Genomic DNA, 25,861 nt, shown 5'->3' with positions numbered 1-25,861 from the left:
TTCCTCTTCCTCCAATGGTGGTTAATTCTCCCTTGTGTTTGTGCAAATGAAAATTGAGTGAAGATGGAAACGAGTGCGAAGTGATTTGCCAATTTATGGGGATGGGGTTAAAGGGGCTGCTTAGCGAGTAAGCTAATGGAAATTAGTGATTAGGCTTGGCTTGAAAGCTGGACGGTGGAGCCGGGGCCTTGGTGGGAGAGGGTCCAATCCAGTCCTTAGGCGGCAAGTTGGACTTGGAGAGGTGGAAATTTGTGCTCTCCAGATTTGAGTCCGATACAAACTTGTAGGCTATGATATGGCGGCGGGTTTAACTTTAAAAGCAAAATGTTTAATTTAATTTTTGTATTTATTGAAAATTTTTAATTTATTTTATTTTTTAATTTTATTTAAATTAATTTAAAATTTTTAATTTAAATTTAATTTAGTTTAAATATTAAAATTTATAATCTAATTTTTTTGAGTTAAATTAAAATTTTTGAATTCTTAATTTAAGTCTAAAAATCAAGAATTTCAATTTCTTGATAATATATAATTTATAAGATAAGATATTTATACTTTTAAAAAATATGTTATATAATAAATATTATATAATAAAGATATTTTCAATATAATAAATATTTTAAATACAATAACAAGTATTTTAATTTTATTTTATTTAAATATTTTATTTAAAATATTTATTATATTTGAAATAAATATATTTTATATATTTAAATATGATATATATAATTATTTAAATGATATATATATATATATATATATATATATATATTAAATTAGATCAATATCATATAAAAAATATTTTCAAGTAAATATATTTAAATTCAAATTATATAAAATATTTTAACATGCAAAACCCACTTCTAACTATCAACAGCAGCAAGGAAGGGCAATCTACATGGAATTATAACAAATCTACATGACAATCTAATAAGAAATATATATATATATATATATATATATATTTCAAAAATAATAAATATTTTAAATTAAATATTTAAATTAAATGAAATTAAAAATTTTATTATTATATTTAAAATGTTTATATTGAAAATTTATTTATTATATAAATAAATATTTAAAATATGTAAATATATTATCTTATAAATTATATTTGTTATATATGATAAATATAAAATATATTAACTATTTAAATATAAAGTTTAGAGCTAAGGAATTATTTTTGTAGATTTCACAAAATCTCAGAAAATAAATTGTTTCAAATCGAAAATAGAATTAAGGGTATTTTGATTATTTTACTTATAAGAAAAACTAATATGTGTATATATTCAAATTAAAGAGACTAAACCTATTTGTTGTTATTGTTATAACTGTTATTGAAAAAATTACTTTTTTAAATATATTAGTTAAAGAATATTAAAAAATAATTTAAAATTAAATTTAATAAATTTAATCCATGCTAAAATAAAAAAATAATTTTTTCAAGCTACTTTTTTTAATAATATTTGTATTCAAAAAACAATTTCAGTCTTCAAAAGCAGTGTCAAATAGGCACTAAATTATTTAATTTTAAAAATATAAATATTAAATTATAAATTTTATCAAACTTTAAAAATTGAATTATAATTTATCTTTTTAAGTTTTGAACATAATAATTAACTCTTAATTATAAATTAATTTGAATCAATTATATAAATTATTTTTGGCTAATTAGTTTTGCTTAGACATCATATTAATATCCAGCAAAATTTGAATGAAAACAACCACAAAATTCTTGGAGAATCGTTATCTCTACTTCTTTTTTTTTTTTTTAAGAAAAATTTGTCTAACCCAAATTCTCATGGGCCAATGTTGCACTCTTAAATATCAATGAAGTCAAGCTTCAAAGCCCAATTTGAATTTGGGAATATGAAAATCATTCCCTAGGCACTCTTTGGGCTTTTTACAATACAAACAACAGATAAAAAAAAAATTAAAAGTATTTTTTTATGATCTCATAAAAGAGCACATTTATGAATTTTATATCATATTAAATTTAAAATTTTAAAATAATAAAATTATTTTTTTTTATATAAAAATTTTATATTTACATATTTTTAATAAATATGTTAAATTATTAAATTTAATTTTTATATTATCATTAATAAAAAAAAATAAAAGCTTTCAAGACTCTTTCTGTTCTATTTCAAATGTCTTTTAATATTTTTGTATAAAAATTAAAAAAAATAATTAAATAACCTTATTTTTATAAAAAAAATATTAATGATTGATTAATGTATTTTTATAGTAAGTTTAGAATGCAGAAAGGCTATAAGAAATGATCAAAATAATAATAGACAGACAAAATTTAAAAAAAATAATATTTTTTTTAAAATTTTTAAAATAATAAATAAAATAATTTTGAAAAACTTAATTTCAAATCTCAAAATTTTTAAAATAATTTTATATCATTATTTATAATTTATATTTTTTTATTAAAAAAAAAGAAGAAGAGGGATTAAATATGAATTTTAAAATTTAAAATAATTCTTATTAACAGTCCTTTTCCCCGTCATGTTGCAATTGATGTCGATTCATGATTTCCACGTCATCATTAAATCTTAATCCACATAAAAAAAATAAAAAAAAATGTATTTTTCAAAATATTTATTGTGCAGGGAAGGAGGGAGGGAGGGAGGGAGGGTCGGCCCAAAAGTCAGGACCACAAAAGCCGCCCAATTAGACTTGGAAATGTCAAATTTTGTCCACGCATGGATATTATTTTTATTTTTATTATTATTATTTTGGAAACGTGGAGAATATTGCTATTAAATACTATTACTTAACAATAATTATGATTAAAAGTTCAATAATTTTTATATAATTTTTATATTAATTGTTATATTATTTATTAATATAATTAAATGGAATCTATGATTGCTATTATAATGATTAAATCTCATCAATGCTAATTTTTTTTTATATTTATAATATAATTAAAAAAATAAATTCTCTTTACTATTATTATTATTATTTTAATTAATTAAAAATATATACACACATGGGATAGAAAACACACACAATTTAATAAAATTATAGCAATTTAGTGAATAAACATGTTGATAAATTTCAAATAGGTAACACCCATAAATAAATTTTTATTTTAATTTTCTTGTATAATTAGGTCTAATTATGGATAACATTATTATTATTATTATAAGGATGGGTTGTCTAATTAATTTATTTAAATAATTATTTTCAATTAATTTATTTATTGGAATAAAAAAGGATTTCTTAATTTATTGTTTGTTTCTTTATTTCACGTGAAGGGCAAGGAACCAACCTTCTTCTTCTGTTCCTGACGATTAGGTTAGCTTTTTATTAATCGCGAGTGAAAAAAAATATATATAAATTAAAAAAAAATTGACAAATGGCATACCCACGCGAGTGCCAGTTGTTGACTTTTGCTCCCATTCACGAATTGGTGGCTTAGATTTTAAATAATTAAAAGCATACCTTCACCGAATAATTTCCTTGCATAATTTTATTCAAAAATTTATGTATGCATTTATAAATCTATATATACAAAATAATTTCTATAATAATTTATGTTAATAAAATATATATTAAAAATTTACAATTTAGTCATTGAATTTAATCTTATATTATGTTTTAATTACTAAATTTCAAAAAATTAATTCTTTAATCTCTTACTTTTATACTATATTACATTTTAATTTTTAAATTTTAAAAAATAAATTATTTAGCACCTTTAATTTTTATATATAAAATAATTTAATTCTTATAACATTAATGTTTATAATAATTTTATTTATTAGCATAAAAATTAAATTATTCAATATATTAAAATTTCAGTGATTAATTTGTGGTATAGTGTAAAACTTAAAACTAAATAAATAATTTTTAAAAATTTAAGACTAAATTGTCATATAGTAAAAAATTTAAGAACTAAATAATTAATTTTTTAAAATTTAAGAATTAAAGTGTAATGTAGAATAAAATTATAAATTTTCTAATAAATATTAAAGTAATGAGAAAATTAGAGGTGTAATGGTAAATTCAATTTAAAACTAAAGTGAATTAATAAAATTAAATCTTTAAAAAAATAAAATAAAATAAAAATTAATTTTAATAAAGAATTGAATTAATGGAATATAGATGTTGTATTAATGTTTGAATGTGCTATATAAATAAAATATTAATAGAGTAAGTGGTGAAGAAGTAAGAAGCCTTCCTTCAAGTGAAGGAAGATCACAAGCAGACAAAGCCTTTAGCGCCATTTACCCTCCAAAGAGGAAAACAAAACTAAACCAAACTACCAAACAAATAATTAAAACATCATTAACCATAACTGTTTCTCTCTCTCTCTCTTGTCTGGGTCTTGATTAAAGTCTCTGAGACTCGCTGGTTCATAAATAAATGCAGATTCATTGAGAGAGGGTGGTAAAGGGAAATAAATAAGCCTTCTTTGCTCTCTCTCTCTCTCTCTCTCTCTCTCTCTGGGTTTTCTTTGAAATTGCAACAGGCATTTGGAAAAAGAATTTTTTGGTTTTGGTGGCTCTTTGATTCTTTTTAGTTAGAGACTTGTAAGGATGTTTGGGTGTGATTGTTTTTACTGGAGCCAAGTTATTGATTTCTACTCACCTGAGCCTCAACCTTTCTCTTTGCCTGCTCCAATTCCCCAGTGGCCTCCAGGTATGAACTCTTAACCTCCCAAAAAAAAAAGCCTGCAGTTGATTATACTTTTCTCTTTTCAATTATTTTTTGGAACATATAATTTCTGGGTTTTGGGAGTTCTTTACAGTAAATGATTAGGAATTGCTTGTTTCAAATATCAGAACATCCCTGATGATCCTAACTAACAGAACGTCCCTTATATATGGTGTAGCTATATCCCCTCTCAATATCTCTGTGCGCGCGCTAAGAAAGGTAGTTAATTTTGGGTCATCTAGGTGGATCAACTAACAACCAAGTCACAGTCTCATATTTTAGCTATTCCTTCCCTCCCTCCCGTTTTCTCTCTCTCTCTCTCTCTCTCAATAGATGAAAAAGGTATCTTTGTTATCTGAAAGCTCAAAATTTGAACTTTAATGGCTGCTACTAATTGATTTGCTTTTATCTTTTATTACATCTTTGGTCAATATTGGCTGGCTTTGCTAAATATTTTTGGGGAAAGAAGTCGAATAATAGAGAAGACTCCTTAAAGATTTAAACTAAGTAATGGAATGCTATAAGGATCTTTTCCATTAACTTTGCTTGCCTCTGCGCATCAAAAGATTGCGATCCTTATTTTTTCCTGTGATGAGTTTAAATTTTTAGATTCAAGTTATTGTCTTGCCCAGGCTTTGGAGAAGTTTGTTCAAACAAATTCAGGAACTGTCAAATCTTAGAGAATCTGGCATGCCTTGAAAGCAGAGGCTTGCATGGCATTTGAAGCTTTGGAAATATAAAAATCATAAAGTGTATGCTGCTTACGGCACATATCCTCTTTCTTCTTTTTGAAGTGGTGGATTTTTTTTTCTTTTGATTTTTGGGTTTCCAAATTTTGTGTTTTTGGTTGTGGTTTAAGCAATGGAGGAACATCTATTCGTTTTTGGTACTTAAAAAGAAGAAATTTGATGTCTGTTGCATAGGGGTACAGCCTTTTTAAATGGAATGAGATGCTTTTGGGGAAATTTTTTTTCCCCAAAGTATGGAATTAATGTATTGTTCCCAAGGGCAAACACTATATCATCAATGCTTATTATATCTTTAAACATCCGTTGACTGGTAGTCTAAAGACTTTTTGCTCATTATGTTTACGTTTGTATTGTTGGTTGGCTTTCTTATGGGAAACACATACAGTTTCTGATTTATTTAGTCAATCATTTGATTAAACCATGAATTCAAACCTGAATTGGCCAACTATGCTTTTGATGCAATGATGTCCGCATCATTCAATCTTTCAATTCATACAAAATAACTTGCCCCTGTATTCCCAGGTCAAGGATTTGCTACTGGAAGAATAAACCTAGGAGAACTAGAAATCATCAAAATTACACAATTTGAAAGTGTCTGGAGCAGCAACCAGTTGCATGGCAAAAAAAATGGAGTCGCATTTTATAGACCTGTTGGGATCCCTGATGGTTTTTATTGCCTTGGCCACTACTGTCAGTCCAATGACCAACCATTGAGAGGGTATGTTGTCATGGCTTGTGACGCCAACGAGCAGAAACCTGAAGTTTGCCAGCTCTGTGACTCAAAATCAGGCTCTCCAGCTCTAAAGCAGCCCCTTAACTACTCATTGATTTGGAGTACCAATTCACATGATGATGATTGTGGTTACTTTTGGCTACCAAACCCCCCATATGGTTATAAGGCAATGGGTGTTGTGGTCACTAACAAGCCAGAGGAGCCTAGCATTGAAGAAGTTAGATGTGTTCGAGTAGATCTTACAGAAAAATGTGAAACTTGTGATTTAATAATTTCCACAGATTCAAAAACTTTCAAGAATCAATTTCAGGTCTGGAACACAAGACCCTGCAAAAGGGGAATGTTTGCTAAAGGTGTTTCCGTTGGGACATTCTACTGCAGCACCTACTTGAGTTCTGGTGATGATCTGCTAGATGTAGCATGCTTGAAGAATCTTGACTACACCCTACACGCAATGCCAAATCTAGACCAGATTCATGCACTCATTAATCACTATGGCCCTACTGTATTCTTCCATCCTGATGAAGATTACATGCCATCATCAGTACAGTGGTTCTTCAAAAATGGAGCACTTTTGTATCAAGATGGCAAGGATGAGGGTCAACCTATTGATTATAGGGGTTCAAACTTGCCTAATGGAGGTCAAAATGATGGGGGATATTGGATTGATTTGCCAAATGATGATGATGCAAGAATTAATATCAAAAGAGGAGATTTAGAGAGTGCTGAGTTTTATATTCATGTGAAACCAGCACTCGGAGGAACTTTCACTGATATTGCAATTTGGGTATTTTGTCCCTTCAATGGACCAGCCACCCTTAAAGTTGGGTTAATGAATATACCTATGACTAAGATTGGGCAACATGTGGGCGATTGGGAGCACTTCACTCTTCGTGTAAGCAACTTCACAGGAGAACTATGGCAAGTCTTCTTCTCTCAGCATAGTGGTGGCCAATGGGTGAATGCTTCTGATTTGGAATTCATTGAAGGTAATAGGCCAATTGTTTATTCGTCAAAACATGGTCATGCTAGTTTCCCTCATCCTGGTACTTACCTTCAAGGATCAACAAAGCTTGCAATTGGAGTGAGAAATGATACTGCTCGAAGCAAATACTATGTGGATTCAAGCACAAAGTATCAGCTTATTGCAGCTGAGTATCTTGGAGATGGAGTTGTCAGAGAGCCATGTTGGCTGCAATTTATGAGAGAATGGGGTCCAACCATCGTATATGACTCAAGATCTGAACTAGATAAGATTATCAGTCTCCTCCCATTCTTCGTTAGATTCTCAGTGGAGAACATCTTTGACCTGTTCCCAACAGAGCTTTACGGCGAGGAGGGGCCAACTGGACCTAAGGTAAAAGATAACTGGTTGGGAGATGAAATATGCTAGTTTCGTGGCGTCCAAATCCTGCATTGTGCTTATTACTATCTCTATTTATCACCGTCTAGGCATGTTGATAGATGGTTTGGCAAAGCTATGGATCTGCAGCTGGATCATCACCTATAGCTTTTTACTGTGCTGGATTGCTGTATAGAGGGCACTTGAAAATTATGATTTGCCTTTTGTGTTCACAAGAAGCAAGAAATTCTGTCTAGACTACAGAGCTAGAAGAGGTGTTCATACCACAGCCAAACATGAGATCAGTTCACAATTATGCTTCACTGAGATCAACAGCATTGATTGCCAACATTGGCTGAATTTTTATTTTTTATTTATTTTTTTTTTGCATCATTTGAAGTCTCTAGTGCAGTGTTTGCTATTGTAATGAAAGCTGTTAAAAAATGGAATTTGTCAATGAATTGCTTGGAAGAATTTAATTTAAATTTTTTAAATTTTTATATTTAAAAACATAATACAACTCAATTCAACTAAACTTTTATCCCAAAAATTTGGGGTCTGCTATATGGATTCGCATTTTCCACTCTAAACGATTTTGGGGGTTAAATCCTCAGAAATTTGTAATACTTCTAGGTCGTGTTGTGTTACTCTCCTCTAAGTCAATTTAGGTCTACCTTTTTTTTTCTTTTTATCCTCTAACTTAATGTGCTCTACTTGTCTAACTGGATCCTCCGTATGTCTACGCTTTACATGACCAAATCATCTCAATCTTCCTTCTCTCAACTTATCCTCAATTGGTACCACTTCTACCTTTTCTCTAATACTCTCATTACGGACTTTATCTAGTCTGGTATGGTTACTCATCCACTTTAACATTCTCATATCTGCAACTCTTATCTTAGACGCATACGACTCCTTCAATGTTCAACAATCACTACAATATAACATAGCCGGTCGTATGGCTGTACGGTAAAATTTCCTTTCAACTTATTGGGAATTTTGTGATCACATAAAACTTCCGTGGCACTTCTCCACTTCAAACCATCCGGCTTTAATCCTATGACTAACATCCTTCTCACATGTGATTACTTTGGGACAGTACCATTTCATCCAAACTAACTTATTCCCTATCACCAGTTTGGCCTTCACTGAACTTGCAATGCATGTATTTTGTCTTCGTTCAACTTAATTTAAAGCTCTTTGACTCTAGAGTACTTCTCCAAAGCTCTAGCTTTCTATTGACTCCTTCTCGCATCTCATCTATCAGAACAATATCATCCGCAAACATCATGCACCAAGGAATACTCTCTTGTATATGTTTCGTCAATTCATCTAAAAGTAATGTAAAAAGGTAAGAGCTTATAGCTGATATTTGGTGTAATCCAATTGAGATCGGAAAATCTCTTGTGTCCCCTCCCACTGTGAGCACAATAGTAATTGCTCCTTCATACATATCTTTCAATACTTATATGTACCTAATAGATACCCCCTTTTGTTCTAACACATTCCATAGGACATCTTTTGGAACACTATCATAAGCCTTCTCCAAATCAATAAAAATCATGTGTAGATCTTTCTTCACATATCTATATTTCTCCATCAAGCTTCTAATGAGAAAGATCGCTTCCATAGTTGAACGACCAGGCATGAAGCCAAATTGATTGAGAAATATAGAAGTATCACGAGTTAGTCGATGCTCCACAACTCTCTCCCACAACTTCATAGTATGGCTTATGAGTTTAATTCTCCTATAGTTCGAGCAACTCTATATGTCTCCCTTATTTTTAAAAATAGGTACTAAAATACTCATCCTCCATTCATCAGGCATTTTCTTTGAGTTTAGAATCTTATTAAATAATTTAGTTAAAAATGTCACTCACATATCTCCCAAACACTTACACACTTTAATTGGTATTCTATCGGGTCCACAGGCTTTACCCACTTTCATTCTCTTAAGTGTTTCCTTTAATTCTAAAGATCTAATTCTTCTAGTATAATTCACATTTTTTTTCTATCACTCTATAGTCTATATTCACGCTATTATCATTTTGACTATTATTAAAAACATAATAAGAGAGAAAAAAAAAACTTTTAAATTAAAAAAGAATTTATTATTAAAAAATAAAAGTGAGCGACAATCGTGAAATTTCATTCAATAAATGAACATGCCCTCCAAATTAATGCAGAAGTTAGATTTTTTATTTTTATTTGGCATTAACCCAGTTTTTTTATTTAGCATTAACCCCCAGTCATTACCTTTCCGAAAATCTAAGTAACTTGAACGCTTGAATGCTGATGACTTCCCTCATGAAGCCTTCACCAAATGAGTTCCCAAATCAAAAGGACTCAGGATTAACATAATTCTAGAAAAATAAATGAGATTAAAAAAAAAAAAGATGTAATTTTCATAAATCATGAAAAAAATTAGCAGGGTTAGATTTGTAGATTTGTGCAAACACTTTCAACCCATAAGAATAAGATTTGGCTTTCTTGACAACTACACGTTAAGGAAAATATGACCTCAAATTTACAAAGGCCTAATTTCCTTTGGTGTAAATTTACAAAATTCCCTATATTGCTGTGCCCCTCTACGATAAATTTAAGAAAAGAAAAGGATTAGACAGGATTTTAGCTGTCAATACCTACCAAAATGAATAAAATGGATACTACAGCGGCTGCCCTTTACAATCACAACAAATTACATTAGAATTAGCGTGTATGAACACAAGAGATGATGGCATTTCTCATCGTGCCGCCCTGCCATCTCTGTTCAGATCCTCCCAGCTTATCTCCTGGGCGCATTCCCCACATACAGTAGTGCAACCAACTTTTGTGCCCTGACTTCGGAGTGTCAGCAAGTGAGAAAGATTAGTGCATTTTCTCTGCAACATGCGACTCCTAAAATTGCCCTTGTAATGTGTAACGTTGGAATTAGAAGCCTCAGGTGCAGGAGGGGCCATGCTTGAAGTAGGCAAGCTGCTTGTCTCTGGTGCAGAAGGAACAACACTTGGCATGGGTGGCTTTCGCTCGAATGTGGATTCATCAAGAGAAACTCGTTGCACTTCCTCCCACTCTAATGATCTCCTATATACTTCCCAAGCCATGTCTTGCTCCTCCTTTGTTAGCTTTTCCTCTTCATTCTCTTGCAAAAGGGTTTCATGCTCATGGTAATTCGCAATCCACCTAAAAGGGAGTAAAAGAATAAGGTATTGTCTATAGTCCATCCCGTTTCCGCAGTCCAGCAGATTGTAGCACTAGGTGGTTCATTAAGAATCTAAAATATCTTAAATGAAGAATGAAAGCCACAACTAAAAACAGCATTTAATAATTGCTATAAATTCATAAGGGCCCTACTATAAATTCGAGAAATATATTCTTGCTAATAGAATACTACCTAATCCCACTTTCAGCAATGCGTGCAAATGTCCAAGATGATCCACATTGAGTTATCTAAAATCTAAATATTAAAAGGAAAAAAAAAAAAAAAAAAAAACCTTGGATGGTGCTTGCTGAGTAAGCTCTCCATTAATTTGTCTGAAGAGCAGCCGCCATGAGAAAGAGGAACCCTCTGTTTCAGTGAATCTCCCACTTGGCAGCTCATGTCACGGTCATCTGCTTGGCCAAGCTCAGTTAGAGGGTCAGAATTCTCATCATCACCAAATTCAAAAAGATGCAACATTTCTTCTTTAGAAATGGTCCTGTGTACTTGTTGTCTATCGACTACCCTTGCAGCAAGCCCCTCCTTTGTCACCTGTTCATAACACTCTTCATCAAAATTCCTTCCAGAAAATACAACTAATTTAATGATGCGATTTGTTATTCCATTACCTGACGCTTGTAGATTTTTTCTTCCATAGTTCCATGTGCCATCAATCTGTAAGCAAACACTGGTTTTTTCTGGCCATACCTGAAGAATTGGAAAATAATTCTATTAGCTTCTGTTTGATGTAAAAATGATGTTTCAATTAAGGGGGAAAAAAGACATCAGTCAAAGCTGACCTCCAAGCTCTATAAATGGCCTGAAGATCATATGTTGGATTCCAAGAACCATCAACAATAACTACACGGTTCGCAGCATGAAGATTAATCCCTAGAGATCCAGCTCGAGTAGAAATCAGAGTGCATTTGACTCTTTTATTCTCAGGATCATTAAACTTCTCAACTAGTCTTTGCCTTTCAGAACTCTCTGTTCTTCCATCTAGCCTGTTGGGCAAATCAAAATGAACTTCACAATTCTTTTCATTTCAATTACAAAGGACATCATGTTCATATCAAGAACTTTAAGCCAAAACTAAGAACCCCTGGGTGATGACAGGTTCATGGCGACATATGCCTACCTGTACCAATCTTTTCCTTTTCTCCAGAACTTTCCTCTTTTTCCATGTCGAGGCAATCTTGAAAGATAAAATTCAATGAGATCTAAAGTGGGAATGCTTTGGCTAAAAACCAATGCCTTATCACCCACATGAGAACACATGCTTAAAATGTCCATCAGCAATACCATTTTGCCACTGTAATCAAGCTCTTTAAAATTATTTTCATGAAGAAGATCATTCCACCAATCCTAGAGAGACAAAAACAACAATTATCCATCAACAGATTACCCAAAGAAAAAAGGAACCTATACAAAAAGGAAACAAATCATGATGAGATTCAAAGCAAATTGAGACTTCTGAATAAGAGTGAAGATATAAAATTAGATGATGATTAAAGGGGCACACCATGTGGATGCATCTCTTAACAATATAAAACAATTTTGGCAAACTGTAGGAGCATATATTAATACACTACAAGCATAATTTGTTGCATTTGTACCTTCTGAAAAAATCCACCATTGCTTTTCCCGTGCATAAAATCATTTGCACTTCTTGGCTTCTCTGTTCAGCAATAAAAATAAACATTAAATACAAATGCACGTAGAATTATGAAGGAAGGAGGAAAGAGGAAAATTTTTAAATAACAGCCAACAAGTAACATATAACAGAAAATAAGGCTACCAAAACAAGTTTTAATGTAAGCTATTGAGATTTCATAATATTCAGTTTTATGCTTTCAAATTAGGCTTATATCCAATTAAATAGTGCAGGCCAAATTAAAATCCAAACAAAAACTTGATATATTAGTTTTGTTTAGTTCTTTTTTACTCTTCTAGATAGATTTTTTTTTTCAGTTTAAATAAAATTCAAACTTCCATCAAATCACAAAAAATATAAAGATTAGCCAATGGTAGATTAATTCAAGAATAACTAGCAATAATTTGCAGCTGTAAAAAATAATTCAACCTACAAACCAATATGTTGACAACATATCTAATATGCACTACTATCAAGGCATCAAACAATCAAGAAACAAGAATGAATAGTAACAAAGTTAAAGTGTACCTCCAACAATATTATTGTAATCTATATTTTCATCACTAGAACTTTCATCTGCAATAAAATTCTCAACAGTTTCCTCATGACTAACGTAATCTCTATCTTTTCTCAATTGCAGAATCCCAGGATGGTTCCATATCTGGCAAACATGGTAAAACTTTTTGTTAAAGGAAGCAAACATAGATAAAAAAAAGCAATTATTTGAAAGAAAATAAAATGATGCATCAATATATGCATCAAGGACTAATCCAGCTCTTCTCCTTCATTTGTGATTACTCAATCATTTTCACAAACATCCACTTTTCATACACCCAAGAAATATATGGCAAAATGATGCAGATTTTATCAAATAGCAAATTTTTTAAATAAAATATTGTTAGATGAATTAATGCATCAGACGCCTTCATTCCTTCACCACTTGGCTAAAGCCCAAGCATGGTTTTAAATAACAATCATTTTGTATTGGTTTTTTGACCTACTGTTACTTTACACGCCATTTCAGGACATTGACAGGGGAAGCATGGATGAAACAAACCGTTAATCTTTGCCTGCTAGCATGTAGCAACTTCTTTTGCGACTTCCAGCTAGCTTTCTTGTATGTATGGTTGTATATGATAAATAAAATAGCAGACTCTTGACACTTTAATTCTTGAGTGCATATTATATTTATGGTGAATGAATCAAGGAGCTAAGACAACACAAAAAGTATAGTCGAGAATACACCTGAGCCAGTGCCTGGTATCCAGCGAAAAAACTCTTCCTAATCTTTTCATTGGAAATCTTATCATTTGTGAATCCATGCACAACAAGGAACCTCTTGTATAATTTCCTTTGCAATGGAGACAGCTTTACAGCTATTACAAAAACAGTTTTAGGTGGCAAGTCCTTCTTCACCACAGTCATGTCCATTCTTTGGACAAATCCTTTTAATTGTTCATAAAGGATATGAGATCTCTGATTCATAATTTTCACATCATTGGTAGTTGTATTAGTATGCTGTCCGTTCTCTATAGGGTTTTGGAACCTGCAACCAAGGGAAAATACAATTAAGATAAAACAAGTAAAAAGGACATAATAACCAGAAGAGAGTAGGGGAAGAAGTCTTGCCGGTTCCTAAACTCATGGCTGCTTCCAAGAAAACCTTCTCTTACAAAATCGACCATCTGTTTCAGATATAAAACTGATCAGAATCATAACAGTAAACTAATATATGAACAACTTGTGGAGTTACTCCGTTCAAAAACATACACAATAATACTCCATTAGATTGTTTTGAAGAGGTGATCCAGTTAATGCAATCCTCCTCTGGCATTTCACTTGCTTCAATGCTTGGGTTGTATCCGCCCTGGTGTTCTTAATCATATGGGCTTCATCACAAACAAGTATATCAGGTCCATCCTGATAATTGAAAAGAAATTTTCATCAACAAATCTAACATTTAAAAGTTTATGCCATGATTCATCATTAGTCTTGGTGATACAAAGTATCCACCCATAACAAATTACTGAAATCTAAGATTTATGAAAGTGATACTCTCTAATGAGGAAAATGCCATTACAAACTGATAAAAGATTCTTTTATGAGTATCTGGTGCAGTTATGAGTTTGATTCATCCATCAGATAAGATAATATCTGCCAATTCAACAGATCTAGTAGGTATAATCATTAAACTTTAAATAAAAAGCATTCCACAACTTTTTTAATCTTTTAAGGATTTCACAAGTCTGAGAATTATAGAAAAAGATTGGTTCCAACTTCCAATGCGTTTTGGATAATTTCTTTAACAAAGCCAACTATCACTTATGTAAATTCAGCATAAAATAAAGGCTTTACTTCTCTAGTTTTCACCTTTTCCTTATATGTTGTGTGTATTGAGTCTTGATTAGAATATGATGATCCTTTATTTCTTCCCATCGTAAACTTCTCTCCTCCAAAACGCAACAATTTTCTCCAACAATCTTATTCACAAATACTCCTCAATATTTGTATCAATAAAAATTCCATACTTCGAGGAACATTCAACTTAAATCCATGTCCTTTGGTCTAACAGATAATGCACAAAATCATACCCACTATATCATTAGTCTGGCTATCAACTGAAGAATATTAAAATTTGATTAACAATGACACCAACAAAACAACAAATTTTCTACTTAACACTACAAAGGCCATCAGAAAGCCTTATTCCCTCCCAATTTAAACTAGTCAACTACTAGCCTTTTTTTGGTACAATAGGTTTTGGCTGGGATCTCAAACTCAAGACCTCACAGCCTTTGAGATAACTTTAGTAACCACTGAGCTAATGCATAAGAAAGAAACAGAGTCACTATGATTTTCTCATATAATCATAAAGAATAACTATCCAAGACAATGCAATAAGCGTATGTAAAATCATCAAACAAAAACTAAGTTTTTCCTTTTTGAGCAAAAACAAACACCAAGCCGAATGAATTGATATCAACAAAAGTTTTGTAAGCAGAGGTTCCTCAACTCAATAATTTTGAATCCAAATAATCCACATGAATCATAAAACTTGATGAAAATCCTTAACTAATGCAACAACAGACGATTTCAGGGACTGTGACGAACCTGCAAAGCATAACAAATTTCCCTAGCCATGTTTCGATCCTTTACATTCTTTCCAAAAGATAAGTTTCGAAAAGCAGTGTAACCAATAAGAAAAACTCCGCCCTTAGCCCTCCATTTTGCAAACAATTCTGCTCTTCTGTCCCTAATGCCAGCAAAAGGAACCACATAAAACTTATTTATTCTTCATAAAATCGAATGGAAGAAGGGGAAAAGAAGTATATAATTAAACCTTGAAACGTCTTCAAGCATGAAAACACGAAGGGGCTTTACTTCTGAGGGCCTCCACTTCAAGAATTCCTGCCGCCAGTTATGAAGTACATTCACAGGGGTAACAATAAGTACAGTTCTTAATCCCAAATCAACATTTCTCATAGCAGTGTACAGGAACGCTATGACCTGGAGATAGAATTGACAATCAGGAAAATTGTATGTTGTTGTTGAATTAATAACACTATGATCTGCCATATGAGAATAATTTATAGCATTGCAAGCACAATAGTTAACTGCCCTCTGTTATTAATATTACCATTTACCAATAATAGTGGTTTTTATTAAGAAACAGGAGGTATTATTCAAAACCCCCAAAGCCATGGAGGGCATAGAGGCCGGAGAGACTGGGAAAGCTAGATGATGAGGCTTGGCTATTTTCTTGAGCTTCTTCCAGTACTTCTACTTGCCTCTCCATTTTCTACTCGCATTTTCATTTTGTCTTCTGTACTTCTTTCTTCTACTTTTATTATTTGAGAGGCTTTGTGGAAGGAGCTGGTGCTAGAACTACATTGGTGGTTAAATTAATTGGTGATTGATTCATATGAAAAATATATTTCAAGTTACGATAGCAGTCAATTTGCTTTGTTATAGTCATCTGAGTCTAGCTTTATTTTTGGAGTTGTAGATGCAATGGACCATGCTCTCTTTTTCCCTATATTTTAATTTTATTTTATATGGTCTTTTGTTTCCAATGCACATTCTGTTAATCCAAATTAATGAATAAAAACAGAAATGACAAATAGAGACGCTGAGTTAATACCTGAAAAGTTTTACCCAGGCCCATCGTGTGAGCCAAAATGCAACCAAGACCTCTATCTCCAGATTTCACTTTCCCAATTGACTGAATAATATTCTCCCACATGAATCGTATCCCTGCCACCTGCAATTTCAATTTTCAAATAAACTTCAGGGAAACAACATAACAACACCTTTATAACAAAATTAAAACAATGATCAAAGACTATCATCAGCAAAAAGCTTTAAATGTCAGTAATGGAGTTAGCACATAGGGATCTCCATGGAGGGGCTCATTCCCACAATCAAGCTCCAATAATTTCACATTCCAATACCAAACGTAATGAATGGCTTAATTTCTGAAATCACATACAAAAGAGGAACAGGAAACATTAAACAAAATGTGAAACTACTTGGCTGAACAACAGCAACACAAATATGGCTGTGTTGAGAACTCCATTAAAATAAAAAGAAAACCTGATGGGCTTTCAATTTGGCTGATATGCTTGGAGGAATCCTCACAGCCTCTTCACCTTTTTCCCTCACAACATTCACTATATAACCTGTTGCGGCATCACCAAGTACTTCAACATTTGCACCTTCAGGTAAGCTTCCATTGCAGCTTGCAGAGCTCATCATCTTGGATTTGTCAGTAAACTGTACTTTCAGAGACTTCAAACGTTCTTGACGTTCCTACGTAACATGGCAATATAATACATATGTTAGTGATAACATACCAGATTTGAGCATTTGGCTCAATAAATTACAAACGTAAGGCACCTTTTCGATTGCAATTTTCCTTTGGGTCTCTTCTCCTAATTCAGCATCATCAAGGATCCTTCGTATCTTCTTCTTCCTCTTTCTCTTACTGACAATACAAAAAAAAAAAAAGATTTAACAATTATGTCAAGAGACAAAGTTGATAACAAACCTTTGAATGATAAGGAAACAAAATGTTTTTCTTGGAAGTAACACACTTTATCAAATGGAATTTGAATAACTTATTCTCATAAATCTAGACAAAAGAAGAAAATAATAAACTACTGATATCAGTAATAATGTACCTGATTGCAACAAGGGTATCTGCATCTGAGTTTTCTGATTCACTATCAGAGCTTGAAACCATCAGATCTTCAGATTCCATGGCTTTCTCCAATTCTGATGTCAATCTTTGTAGTTGACTTGGCAAACAACAACAACATTGCCACCCAGAAGCTTGTACCTTAGACAAGAAATCTTCACCGATATTCCTCTTTATACAAGTGGCACAGAATAATGTTTTGCACGACTTGCAACTTACTAAGTCATTGCTTTTTCCACACCATGCACAATAGCATTCAGAACAATCAGGATCCTGCAACAAGTAATTAGCTCAACAAAACCTCCAAAATATTAAAAGACAAGAACTTTTATTCAAAAAACAAGTCACCAAGCAATCCATAGCAATGGAGTTTTTTTTATAGTACTTACAAGTACAAGCAATTACAAAAACAAAAAGAACAACAATGCACTAGTGATCTTGCACTGTTGCAATTAAATTGCACCAGGCAAGTTAGTCTAGCAGTTTACTTTGAAAAATTTCAATAATTTCACAAAATTTTGCAAGGATCAACTAAATGAAGAAAAGTCTGATTTCATTGTCCCCATTGATGCTCAACACTTATATAGTGAAAGAGTAGGAAAGATTTGGATTACTGTGGGGAAAATGATAATTGTAATCCAAATTCCTTTACCAGGCAAGATAAAATTTTGCAAAAGATTCAGAGTTAGTATGGGGAGGACTTTACCAACATATTTCACATAAAAAGAGTAATAGTTTTTGTTTCATACAAATGTCTTCCTATTCCTAGTGGAAACAATCTTTGGTGAAAATAACTTGAATGCATGTCCTATTCCATGTTTGGCATGCACAAAAAATTGTTATGGTTGTCGAAGCAGACTCTGGTTTTCAGCTACTTGAGATTGTAGCCGATAGTGATGGTTGTTGCATGACCATAATGCCAAAATAACATTTTCGGACATTACCCTCCATGAATTTCAAAAAAAGAAAACCTTTTGTTTGCAATCTCATGCTAGGTGTCATGAGTAGAAAACCCAAATAAAATTGCTCGTTTCCAAGTGTAACTGCTACACTGCAACCTCAGACTGCAGTCATATCATTTAGGTAAAGATTCATCCACCAATTATTGTTGAACTTAGTATCTTTGTCACTCTAAAAACAAGAATATTTTATTCCCAATATGTACATGAGTATTGTTGTTGGCTTTTCTTATTTTTAAATAAACTTAATATGGACCATAAATTGGAAAAAGAAAGAAAAAAAAAAAAACATATGAAAAGAGAGGCCCCAACAGAATTGGAATGGTGAATGCCACTCTTAACAATATTATAACATTCCAAAAGAAATTTACTTATAGAACAAAAATTGATGTATGACATACTTCAAATACATATAATAAAAATAATAATGTACTTTAGCATTCAATCATAAATCATTATGGTCTAATTGAATCAACTTAATTAAAAGATTAGGTATTATCAAAATCCAAACCTTCAATTGCATCTTGTCCTCTATTAAGCTTTTGCAATCCTTGCAAACAATTACTTTCAAAAGTGGATGTGAATGCACTTCGAGAGCAATTATATCACAGGCAGTACAATGAAACTCCTCATTCACACCAAGCACAAGATGGCTATCAGCACTAGAGTCCCCAATGTTTTCTTGCAAAATTGATTGATCCTCCACTTTACTGGCATTGCAAACTGATTGACGCATCCCAATATCAGCTTCATCGTCACTGTCTATGATAACTGGTCGAATCTTCTTAGCATCAATTTTTGGCTCCTCACTTTCATTTGCACGCTTAGACCTTCTGGATTCAATTATATCAGGCTCAGAAAACACTGAATTGCCATTGCTCATTGCTTGTTCCGCATCCAAGATCTTAGAAATTTCAGAAACATCTTTCATCAAATTTTCACTTGGCATATCTTCCCCATGTTCATGAGTTTTCTCATCAGAAATATCACATGGAGACAACAGACCATTGGCTTTGCCTTCCATCACCTGATTGATATAGACAAGGAACTAAACCTCAGACAATCACTTAAACCACCAGAACAAATACAGGTTTTTTTTCCCCTTTGAGAGGGGGAACCTTGAGAGTTTATATTTCTCTTATTTAACCTTTGAGAAAAAACATGAAATATTAAAACAAAAGGAACTAAACCACAATCACTTACAATGCCAAGACCTTTTTTGAACAGCAAAAGTTGGATATAAAATCATTCCAAAATACAAAACTTCATAACAGAACATCAAATTTGCTTTGCTTAATAGACTAAAAGGTGGAAAACATAAAAAAAAAAAAAAAAGAACCCAGGATTCTAGCAACATAGTTTGAATTCTATCATCCAACCACCCAAAGAGTGAACACTGAACAGCCAGAATCCACAATTAAAAAATTCAAATGGAAATGTAAACCAAATCAAACAACAAAATTGAATTGCACAAAATGAACACCTGTTTAGATCTCTTACGACGTCTCCTTTGCTTCAAATGATGATGAAGTTTCTGATCAATTCTTGCATCATCTTCCTCTTTGACCTTTGAATGTACAAAGATAAGAACCACACAAATTCAGATATTGTCTGTTCGTATGATCAGAACATTGACAATCACTGTGATGAACAAAAAAAATGAGTTTCATGAAGTCCCAATAGGTCTTAACTTTCAAGATCACACTTAGGGATAGTGCATGGAAAAAATGAAAAAGACACAAAAAGGTGAAGCCAAGGGGCAAGTGCTAAAAGCCTTTCGTCAACACCAATTGTTGCACATGTTACATTACAAAAGCATATGACGCTAAGCAGCTTACAATTAAACATATCAAAGCACCCATCACTTCCTTACAAGCTTTACAATTGAAATCAAGCAAAAAAAGAAAAAAAATTTGAAACCCAAGAGTTACTAGCAGCTCAATAAAATTGCTAATTCACTACATTACAAACTACCATCAAGACATAGATAAAAGGTCCAGCAGCAATCCCTATCAAGTGCTTGAATAACAATCCAAACACTAAACTAGACGAATCCCTAACAAAATCAGCAATCTTTTTTTTTTTCTTTTTTGGATAAGATGGAAAGTCTAACAAATTTAGTTAATTTGAAGAAGGCTTCAGATGATAGAAAAAATGATTGATTCCATATCCCAAATATTTGTTAGAAACTACAGGAACGATCAACACAAACATGGTGCAAAACAAAATTGACAAACCTTTCTATAATTTTTTCTCTGTTCTTCAGAAAGAATTAGTTCCTTTTCATTTGCTATGGCATCAGCAATGAATGGATCACTAGAACTGCCATCGATGTCTTCAATCTCCTCGACCTGAAAAACATCACATCTCAAAAAACTAGCAAAAGGAGAACACAAATTGCAACAAGTTCCTGATAAAAAAATTTTGTTCATTTTTAACTGCAGTACAAGGGCAATAAGAGGAGGAAAAAAAGACAGAATTAAGAAGGAAAAAAAAAGCACAAATACATAAGCCACATCACCACAACTGTTAAATATTTGTCAGTCAATCTATTCAAGGGCCTATTTCTCTTGTCATGTTGTTGGAAAAGAAACTTCTTTCCTATTGATAACAAAGGAAATAGAATAAAAGAGGATTGTGTTTCCAAGGAGTAACCATATCCACTGATCAAACTAAATCATATCCATTTGAGATGCATCCTCAAGTAAAGTTCATTAATCAAATTGCAAGAAGGCTTAAAACCCAACTATTGATCATCTAGATAAGCAGAAATGTCACAACATAGCAAATTATGCATCAGACTTAAATATGAGACCTCGTTGACTCCAGGAAATTTGAGTCCCATCTCTGCAGCTTCCTGAGGAGTGCTAGCCAGGTAAACAGCAGCCCAATGCTTACTACCAAATGAAGCAACATCCTTAGAAAGGCCACCTGAAAATAGTTTCTTGAGAGAGTCCCAATCTACGTCTCCATTTTCTGCTACATCTCCCTTGCTTCCATCTGTAGAAAGTTTTTTCTCCAGAAATCCGCTAGCACCCTCCTCCAAAAGTTTCCCATGCCGTCTGAAAGAACATCATGGATCCACTTCAATTAAACTTAAAAATTGAAGAATTCACCATATAACATGGGCAAAAAATACCTTCTCACAGGCCTGTGGCTCTGAAGATACTTCTCAGCATCAGCTACTACCTCTATGATTTCACTGGTCACGTGAGATCCTACCCAGTGTGCCCTTCTTTTCCAAGCTTCAGTCTGGCAACCATTTGGAACCTGACTTTCAATCCATTTATACAAGCTTGATAACTCAATACCGGCACCATCAAGTTGTTCCTGTTAAGAGAAGATTGCAAATGGAAGACATCAAGACATGAAAAGGAAAACAACAACAACAACAAACTATCAGAGACGAGGAGTTAACTGCAACTGACACAAGAAGCAAGCACATCACTTAACTTATAATTGCAACTTATATAACCACAAGTAATGAGAGTTTATCCTAATGCAAAGCTCATTATATTGACCCAATAATTGAATTCTAAAAGATGAAGTAGATGAAGAGAATTGCCATTCAATGCTGAGGACAAGGTTGGAAAGGGTTCATGGATAAGGTTGGACAAGATAACCATGATCCTAAATCTGTAGAAGTATTCTTTCTTAACATCGAGAGATGTTTCAATTGATATAACAAGAACTGCAGTCCCAAGATAAATGCAGGCATTGAAATTTATAATAAGAACCAAAGATTTTACTCAAATTGAAGGAAGAAGCAGACCAACAAGTGAGCACTTTCAGTCTCTAGCTCATCAAGCACAGCTTCCCATTCCTCCTTGAAAGTAGTCATCTCATTTTGAACAGCCGCCTCCAGCTAATGTTATGGATAACAAAAATGGATTAGTGACGCGAAAATTTGATAGAATCCAAAGAAAGGTAGACAACAGCAGAAAGAACTAACATCATCAGCATGAAGAGTTTGTGCCAACTCCTCTCTCACATCACTCTCCACTTTGAAAAGAGACTCCTTCTCAAGTGCTTCTTGAGCCTCTGCAGCCTAAAAATGAGTATCAGCTAACCTTCTAACATATAACCAAAATGGTACATTGGAGCTCAACAGCTCAAGCAAAAAAAATTTGTGATAACTGATACCTTGCTCTCAACTTCCATGAACTCAGCAACTAGCTCTTCTATTTCTTGCTCAGTCAAAGGTTCCTGCAAAATGGAAGCAAAAACAAACTGAACTCCAAGGAAAGGTCCATAAATTTTAAGCATATGTGAGTGATTAGTAATCGATATTGATTGGATGTAACCTTCATTATGGGTTTACAGAGTATGAGTATAATTGCTAGGTTGACCTTATGCTTATGCCATTATTATTATTATTGCTGCTGTTCTTGCCCATAGGCTAAGCCATTTTCTACGTTAATTACAATTTCACTATGCCAGCAATTCAGGATCATTCAGTAACTCCATATTGGTTAGGTTTGTAGTATTGCTGACCAAATATAGTATAAAGTTATTGGCACCTCAATCAAGTAGTTTAAACTTTCGGAATATGAATTGGAAGCTCTCACAGAAAGAATTAATAGAGCGTGATAATAAAAAATATATTTGATGCACTGTGAGCAGGAGGAAGTAGAAAAGAAAGAATAAGAAGAGGAAAACATCTGCAATGATATACCTCAAGATGTATTCCATCATCTTCTCCAGATGTAGATGGTTCGTCAACATCTGAATCAGCAATAAAAGAATCACTAGAAGCACTCTCAACATCTTCAACATGCTCTTGTTTTTCTTCCATCTTCTCCAAGTCACATCAGATAGAAAGTAGCACTCTAAATGAATACCTGCACAATGGAATTAACCGTATCAATTACTTAAACAAAGATAATCTTGTGTCATCTAACTAAGATCCTTTGCCGACACTTAGTGATGTAGAGCCCAAGTTCTCACACACAAAATACTAATTTAATTCCACCCTAGTGGGCTCTAGGGAGGATTGATGTAGGTAGCCTTACCCTTGCTTTGCAAAGAGACTGTTTCTTAGTTCGAATTGTGACCTCTGGGTCATAAATGGAGTAACTTTACCATTACAACAAAGCCACAAAAGCCACCCTCTAGGCTACAACCTTATATAGAGAAATAAAAATTAGGAATTTGCTAAATAGTCCTTCTAAAATATAAAACTTTGTAAACATTATTTATCAAATTTCTGACTACTAAAATAAGCATAATACAAATAGGAATTTGCTAAACAGTCCTACTAAAATATAAAACTTTCTAAACATTATTTATTAAATTTCTTACTAAAAAAACATAATAATTGTTAAGATGCCCTTTTCTCCAAGATTGGTTTGGATCACAACTAGGACTAAGACTAAACCTTTGGGGAGGAACTAATACTGCATCAATTAGCAAACAGGCAACCAAAGGAAACTGGAAAAGTACGTCATGCCCCAGAAACACTTCTGCACAGCCATTGACAAACTTCCATTTAGATTTTCAAAATGCCATCACTTTCTCATAGCATTTATAAAAAAAAAATAAAATGCAATCATGACCTCTCACGCACTTAATACTTAGAACCCTTGAGCAGAGTTCAACAGAGAATTAAGGCCCTACTTGTATACTAGGAATACGAATTAAAAACCAGGAATCAATACTTCAATTCCACTTCCCAGGCATTTGGCAATCTATTATTCATAAAAAAAGGAAGAGGAAACTAAAAGAGAGGGAGGAGTTGTTGTGGGGGGGGGGGCCGCCGGGGCGGTGGGGGTGTTGTTATTTGTTGCATGATTTTCATTACCACATTAGAAACTAGAATGGCCATAAGATATCAGTACTACTTCACTATCCCAGATTCTAGTTAATTGAAAGGGCCAAATCACTTTAAATTTTTATTAACCAATACAATCAACCACAACTTTACCAGAAAGCAATTTAAATATGGGAGTAAATTTAAAATAGATCATCAAACAGTCCATTATAAGGTTCTATAATCCTTGGTCGCATGCAAACAGGCTAAATTTAATAAGATTTATGTAAGCTCAATGAATCATGAAAATTACCCTATATTGAAACAAGAGAATAACCAATTCACCCCACAACACCATGACAGAAATCAAATTAAAATGCAACGCAAACCCCTTGTTATATCACAGTAAAATGGCAAAACTTAACCTCGGCAAAGGAGAAACTGGAAAGGCAAAACCGAATTCCATTTCTCTATATCTCTGTGAGCTTGCTTTTAAGTTGATGAACAAACTATTTGATTAACGTCCACAAAAAAACAAGAGCGCAAATCAATAAAATAAGCATTTAATTACCCATTTAAAGATAAACAAAATTAAATTGAACAGCCAGTGTCACACTTCCAAGCGCATTTTGTTTCTACTCTCAAAAACAATTAAAACATCACCACAAAAGCTGAACCCAGCTTTCCTAACTTTCCCATCTCTCGCTTAAAAAAGCAAGCAAACCCAACAAAATTAATCTAACTCATGTATCAAACCCCATAAAAGCGAAACCAGCAGAACAAATCAAGCGATTCAATGTTCCTAAATTTCGACTCAGCAATACTTTAGGCAGTTCAGCATCCAACAAAAAATTGAGGAAAATAAAAGAGAAACAGAGCACTTCAAATCTAAAATGACATGAAAATCGATGATGAACAGCAATGAAGAGGGATTTGGAGTTGGTGACTAACCTGGGAGCGCTAGGGCAGTATCGAATCGAGCCTGGGTTTTAGGGGGAGAAAGTAAGAAATTTTTTTTAATATTTTGGGATTTTTTTTATCAGAGAGAGAAAATCAAGGGGTGGATACTGATTGGGCACTGTAATGGGTTTGGTTATTCATTAGTTGGGGGGTTTGGTAATTTTTAAATTTCGCTGTGGGGTTTTTTGAATTTTTACGTTTAGTAGGAGGTAGTGGGTGCCAAATGTTCAGGTTGGGACCCACTACATGGCGAAGTGGGCCATCGTCCATCCTAATAACAAACAATTTTCGCGGCAAATTATATCCTCTATGCATGTATAATGGAAATTCAATATGTTTAAAATTCAAATTTCAATTTAAAAATATAATATATGCTGAATAATATAATATATATTGTGCAGGTATTTTCATATTGTCACATAAAATTACAAAATTATGTAAAATAATAATTTGTTTATAAAATATAATTTATTTAATTTTATTAATTTTATTAATTAGTTACTCAATTACTTGAATTATAATTAAGTTATTGATTTTTTAATTATGTATATATAAGTTATAAATTTTTTAATAGTTATTTTTTTAATATTATAATAAATAATTATTATTATAACATAAGTTACAATATATTAACATATATTTATTACA

At 32.6% G+C, this 25,861-nt stretch overlaps 2 protein-coding genes across 7 annotated transcripts; one reads left to right on the top strand and one right to left on the bottom strand.

Moving 5' to 3' along the window:
* Window positions 1–4,287: 4,287 nt before the first annotated feature.
* LOC110668159 (hypothetical protein At1g04090) lies at window positions 4,288–7,980 on the top strand. 2 transcript variants are annotated; one of them, XM_021829291.2, is made up of 3 exons: window positions 4,288–4,656; window positions 5,943–7,510; window positions 7,606–7,980. In XM_021829291.2, exons 1-3 carry the CDS (start codon window positions 4,554–4,556, stop codon window positions 7,612–7,614), a joined length of 1,680 nt encoding a protein of 559 aa, XP_021684983.2. In that variant the 5' UTR covers window positions 4,288–4,553; the 3' UTR covers window positions 7,615–7,980. The 2 variants fall into 2 exon arrangements, with proteins under 2 accessions (XP_021684983.2, XP_021684982.2); XM_021829290.2 differs by having other exon boundaries at window positions 4,290–4,656; window positions 5,943–7,980.
* A 1,984-nt stretch (window positions 7,981–9,964) lies between these two features.
* LOC110668160 (protein CHROMATIN REMODELING 20) lies at window positions 9,965–25,355 on the bottom strand. Of its 5 annotated transcripts, XM_021829292.2 has the most exons (27): window positions 25,205–25,295; window positions 23,517–23,627; window positions 23,180–23,345; window positions 22,648–22,710; window positions 22,457–22,552; window positions 22,277–22,369; window positions 21,644–21,834; window positions 21,320–21,566; window positions 20,742–20,855; window positions 19,988–20,071; window positions 19,016–19,531; window positions 17,529–17,818; window positions 17,245–17,332; window positions 16,942–17,157; window positions 16,490–16,609; window positions 15,689–15,855; window positions 15,460–15,601; window positions 14,119–14,268; window positions 13,978–14,033; window positions 13,594–13,894; window positions 12,877–13,009; window positions 12,311–12,372; window positions 11,833–12,059; window positions 11,495–11,698; window positions 11,324–11,402; window positions 10,990–11,246; window positions 9,965–10,678 (listed from the first exon to the last, which is right to left on the bottom strand). In XM_021829292.2, exons 3-27 carry the CDS (start codon window positions 23,297–23,299, stop codon window positions 10,240–10,242), a joined length of 4,455 nt encoding a protein of 1,484 aa, XP_021684984.2. In that variant the 5' UTR covers window positions 23,300–23,345; window positions 23,517–23,627; window positions 25,205–25,295; the 3' UTR covers window positions 9,965–10,239. The 5 variants fall into 5 exon arrangements, with proteins under 5 accessions (XP_021684984.2, XP_021684986.2, XP_021684987.2 ...); XM_021829294.2 differs by lacking the exon at window positions 23,517–23,627 and having other exon boundaries at window positions 25,205–25,355; XM_021829295.2 differs by lacking the exon at window positions 23,517–23,627 and having other exon boundaries at window positions 15,689–15,756; window positions 25,205–25,355.
* Between the last annotated feature and the right edge of the window lie 506 nt (window positions 25,356–25,861).

Source organism: Hevea brasiliensis, chromosome 3 (genome assembly GCF_030052815.1).
Source record: "Hevea brasiliensis isolate MT/VB/25A 57/8 chromosome 3, ASM3005281v1, whole genome shotgun sequence".
In the NCBI taxonomy this organism is placed as follows: domain Eukaryota; kingdom Viridiplantae; phylum Streptophyta; class Magnoliopsida; order Malpighiales; family Euphorbiaceae; genus Hevea; species Hevea brasiliensis.
The sequence above is the reverse complement of the archived record's forward strand: the minus strand, read 5'-3'. Positions and strand labels throughout refer to the sequence as shown.

Excerpts from the sequence above, each read along its gene's own strand:
- LOC110668159 (XM_021829290.2), top strand. The coding sequence starts at position 4,554 with ATGTTTGGGTGTGATTGTTTTTACTGGAGCCAAGTTATTGATTTCTAC. Across the intron at positions 4,657-5,942 it reads AATTCCCCAGTGGCCTCCAG|GTCAAGGATTTGCTACTGGA; the intron begins GTATGAACTCTT and ends CTGTATTCCCAG.
- LOC110668160 (XM_021829294.2), bottom strand. The coding sequence starts at position 23,299 with ATGGAAGAAAAACAAGAGCATGTTGAAGATGTTGAGAGTGCTTCTAGT. Across the intron at positions 13,010-13,593 it reads GATACCAGGCACTGGCTCAG|ATATGGAACCATCCTGGGAT; the intron begins GTGTATTCTCGA and ends CATGTTTGCCAG. Across the intron at positions 11,699-11,832 it reads AAAGGAAAAGATTGGTACAG|GCTAGATGGAAGAACAGAGA; the intron begins GTAGGCATATGT and ends TTTGCCCAACAG.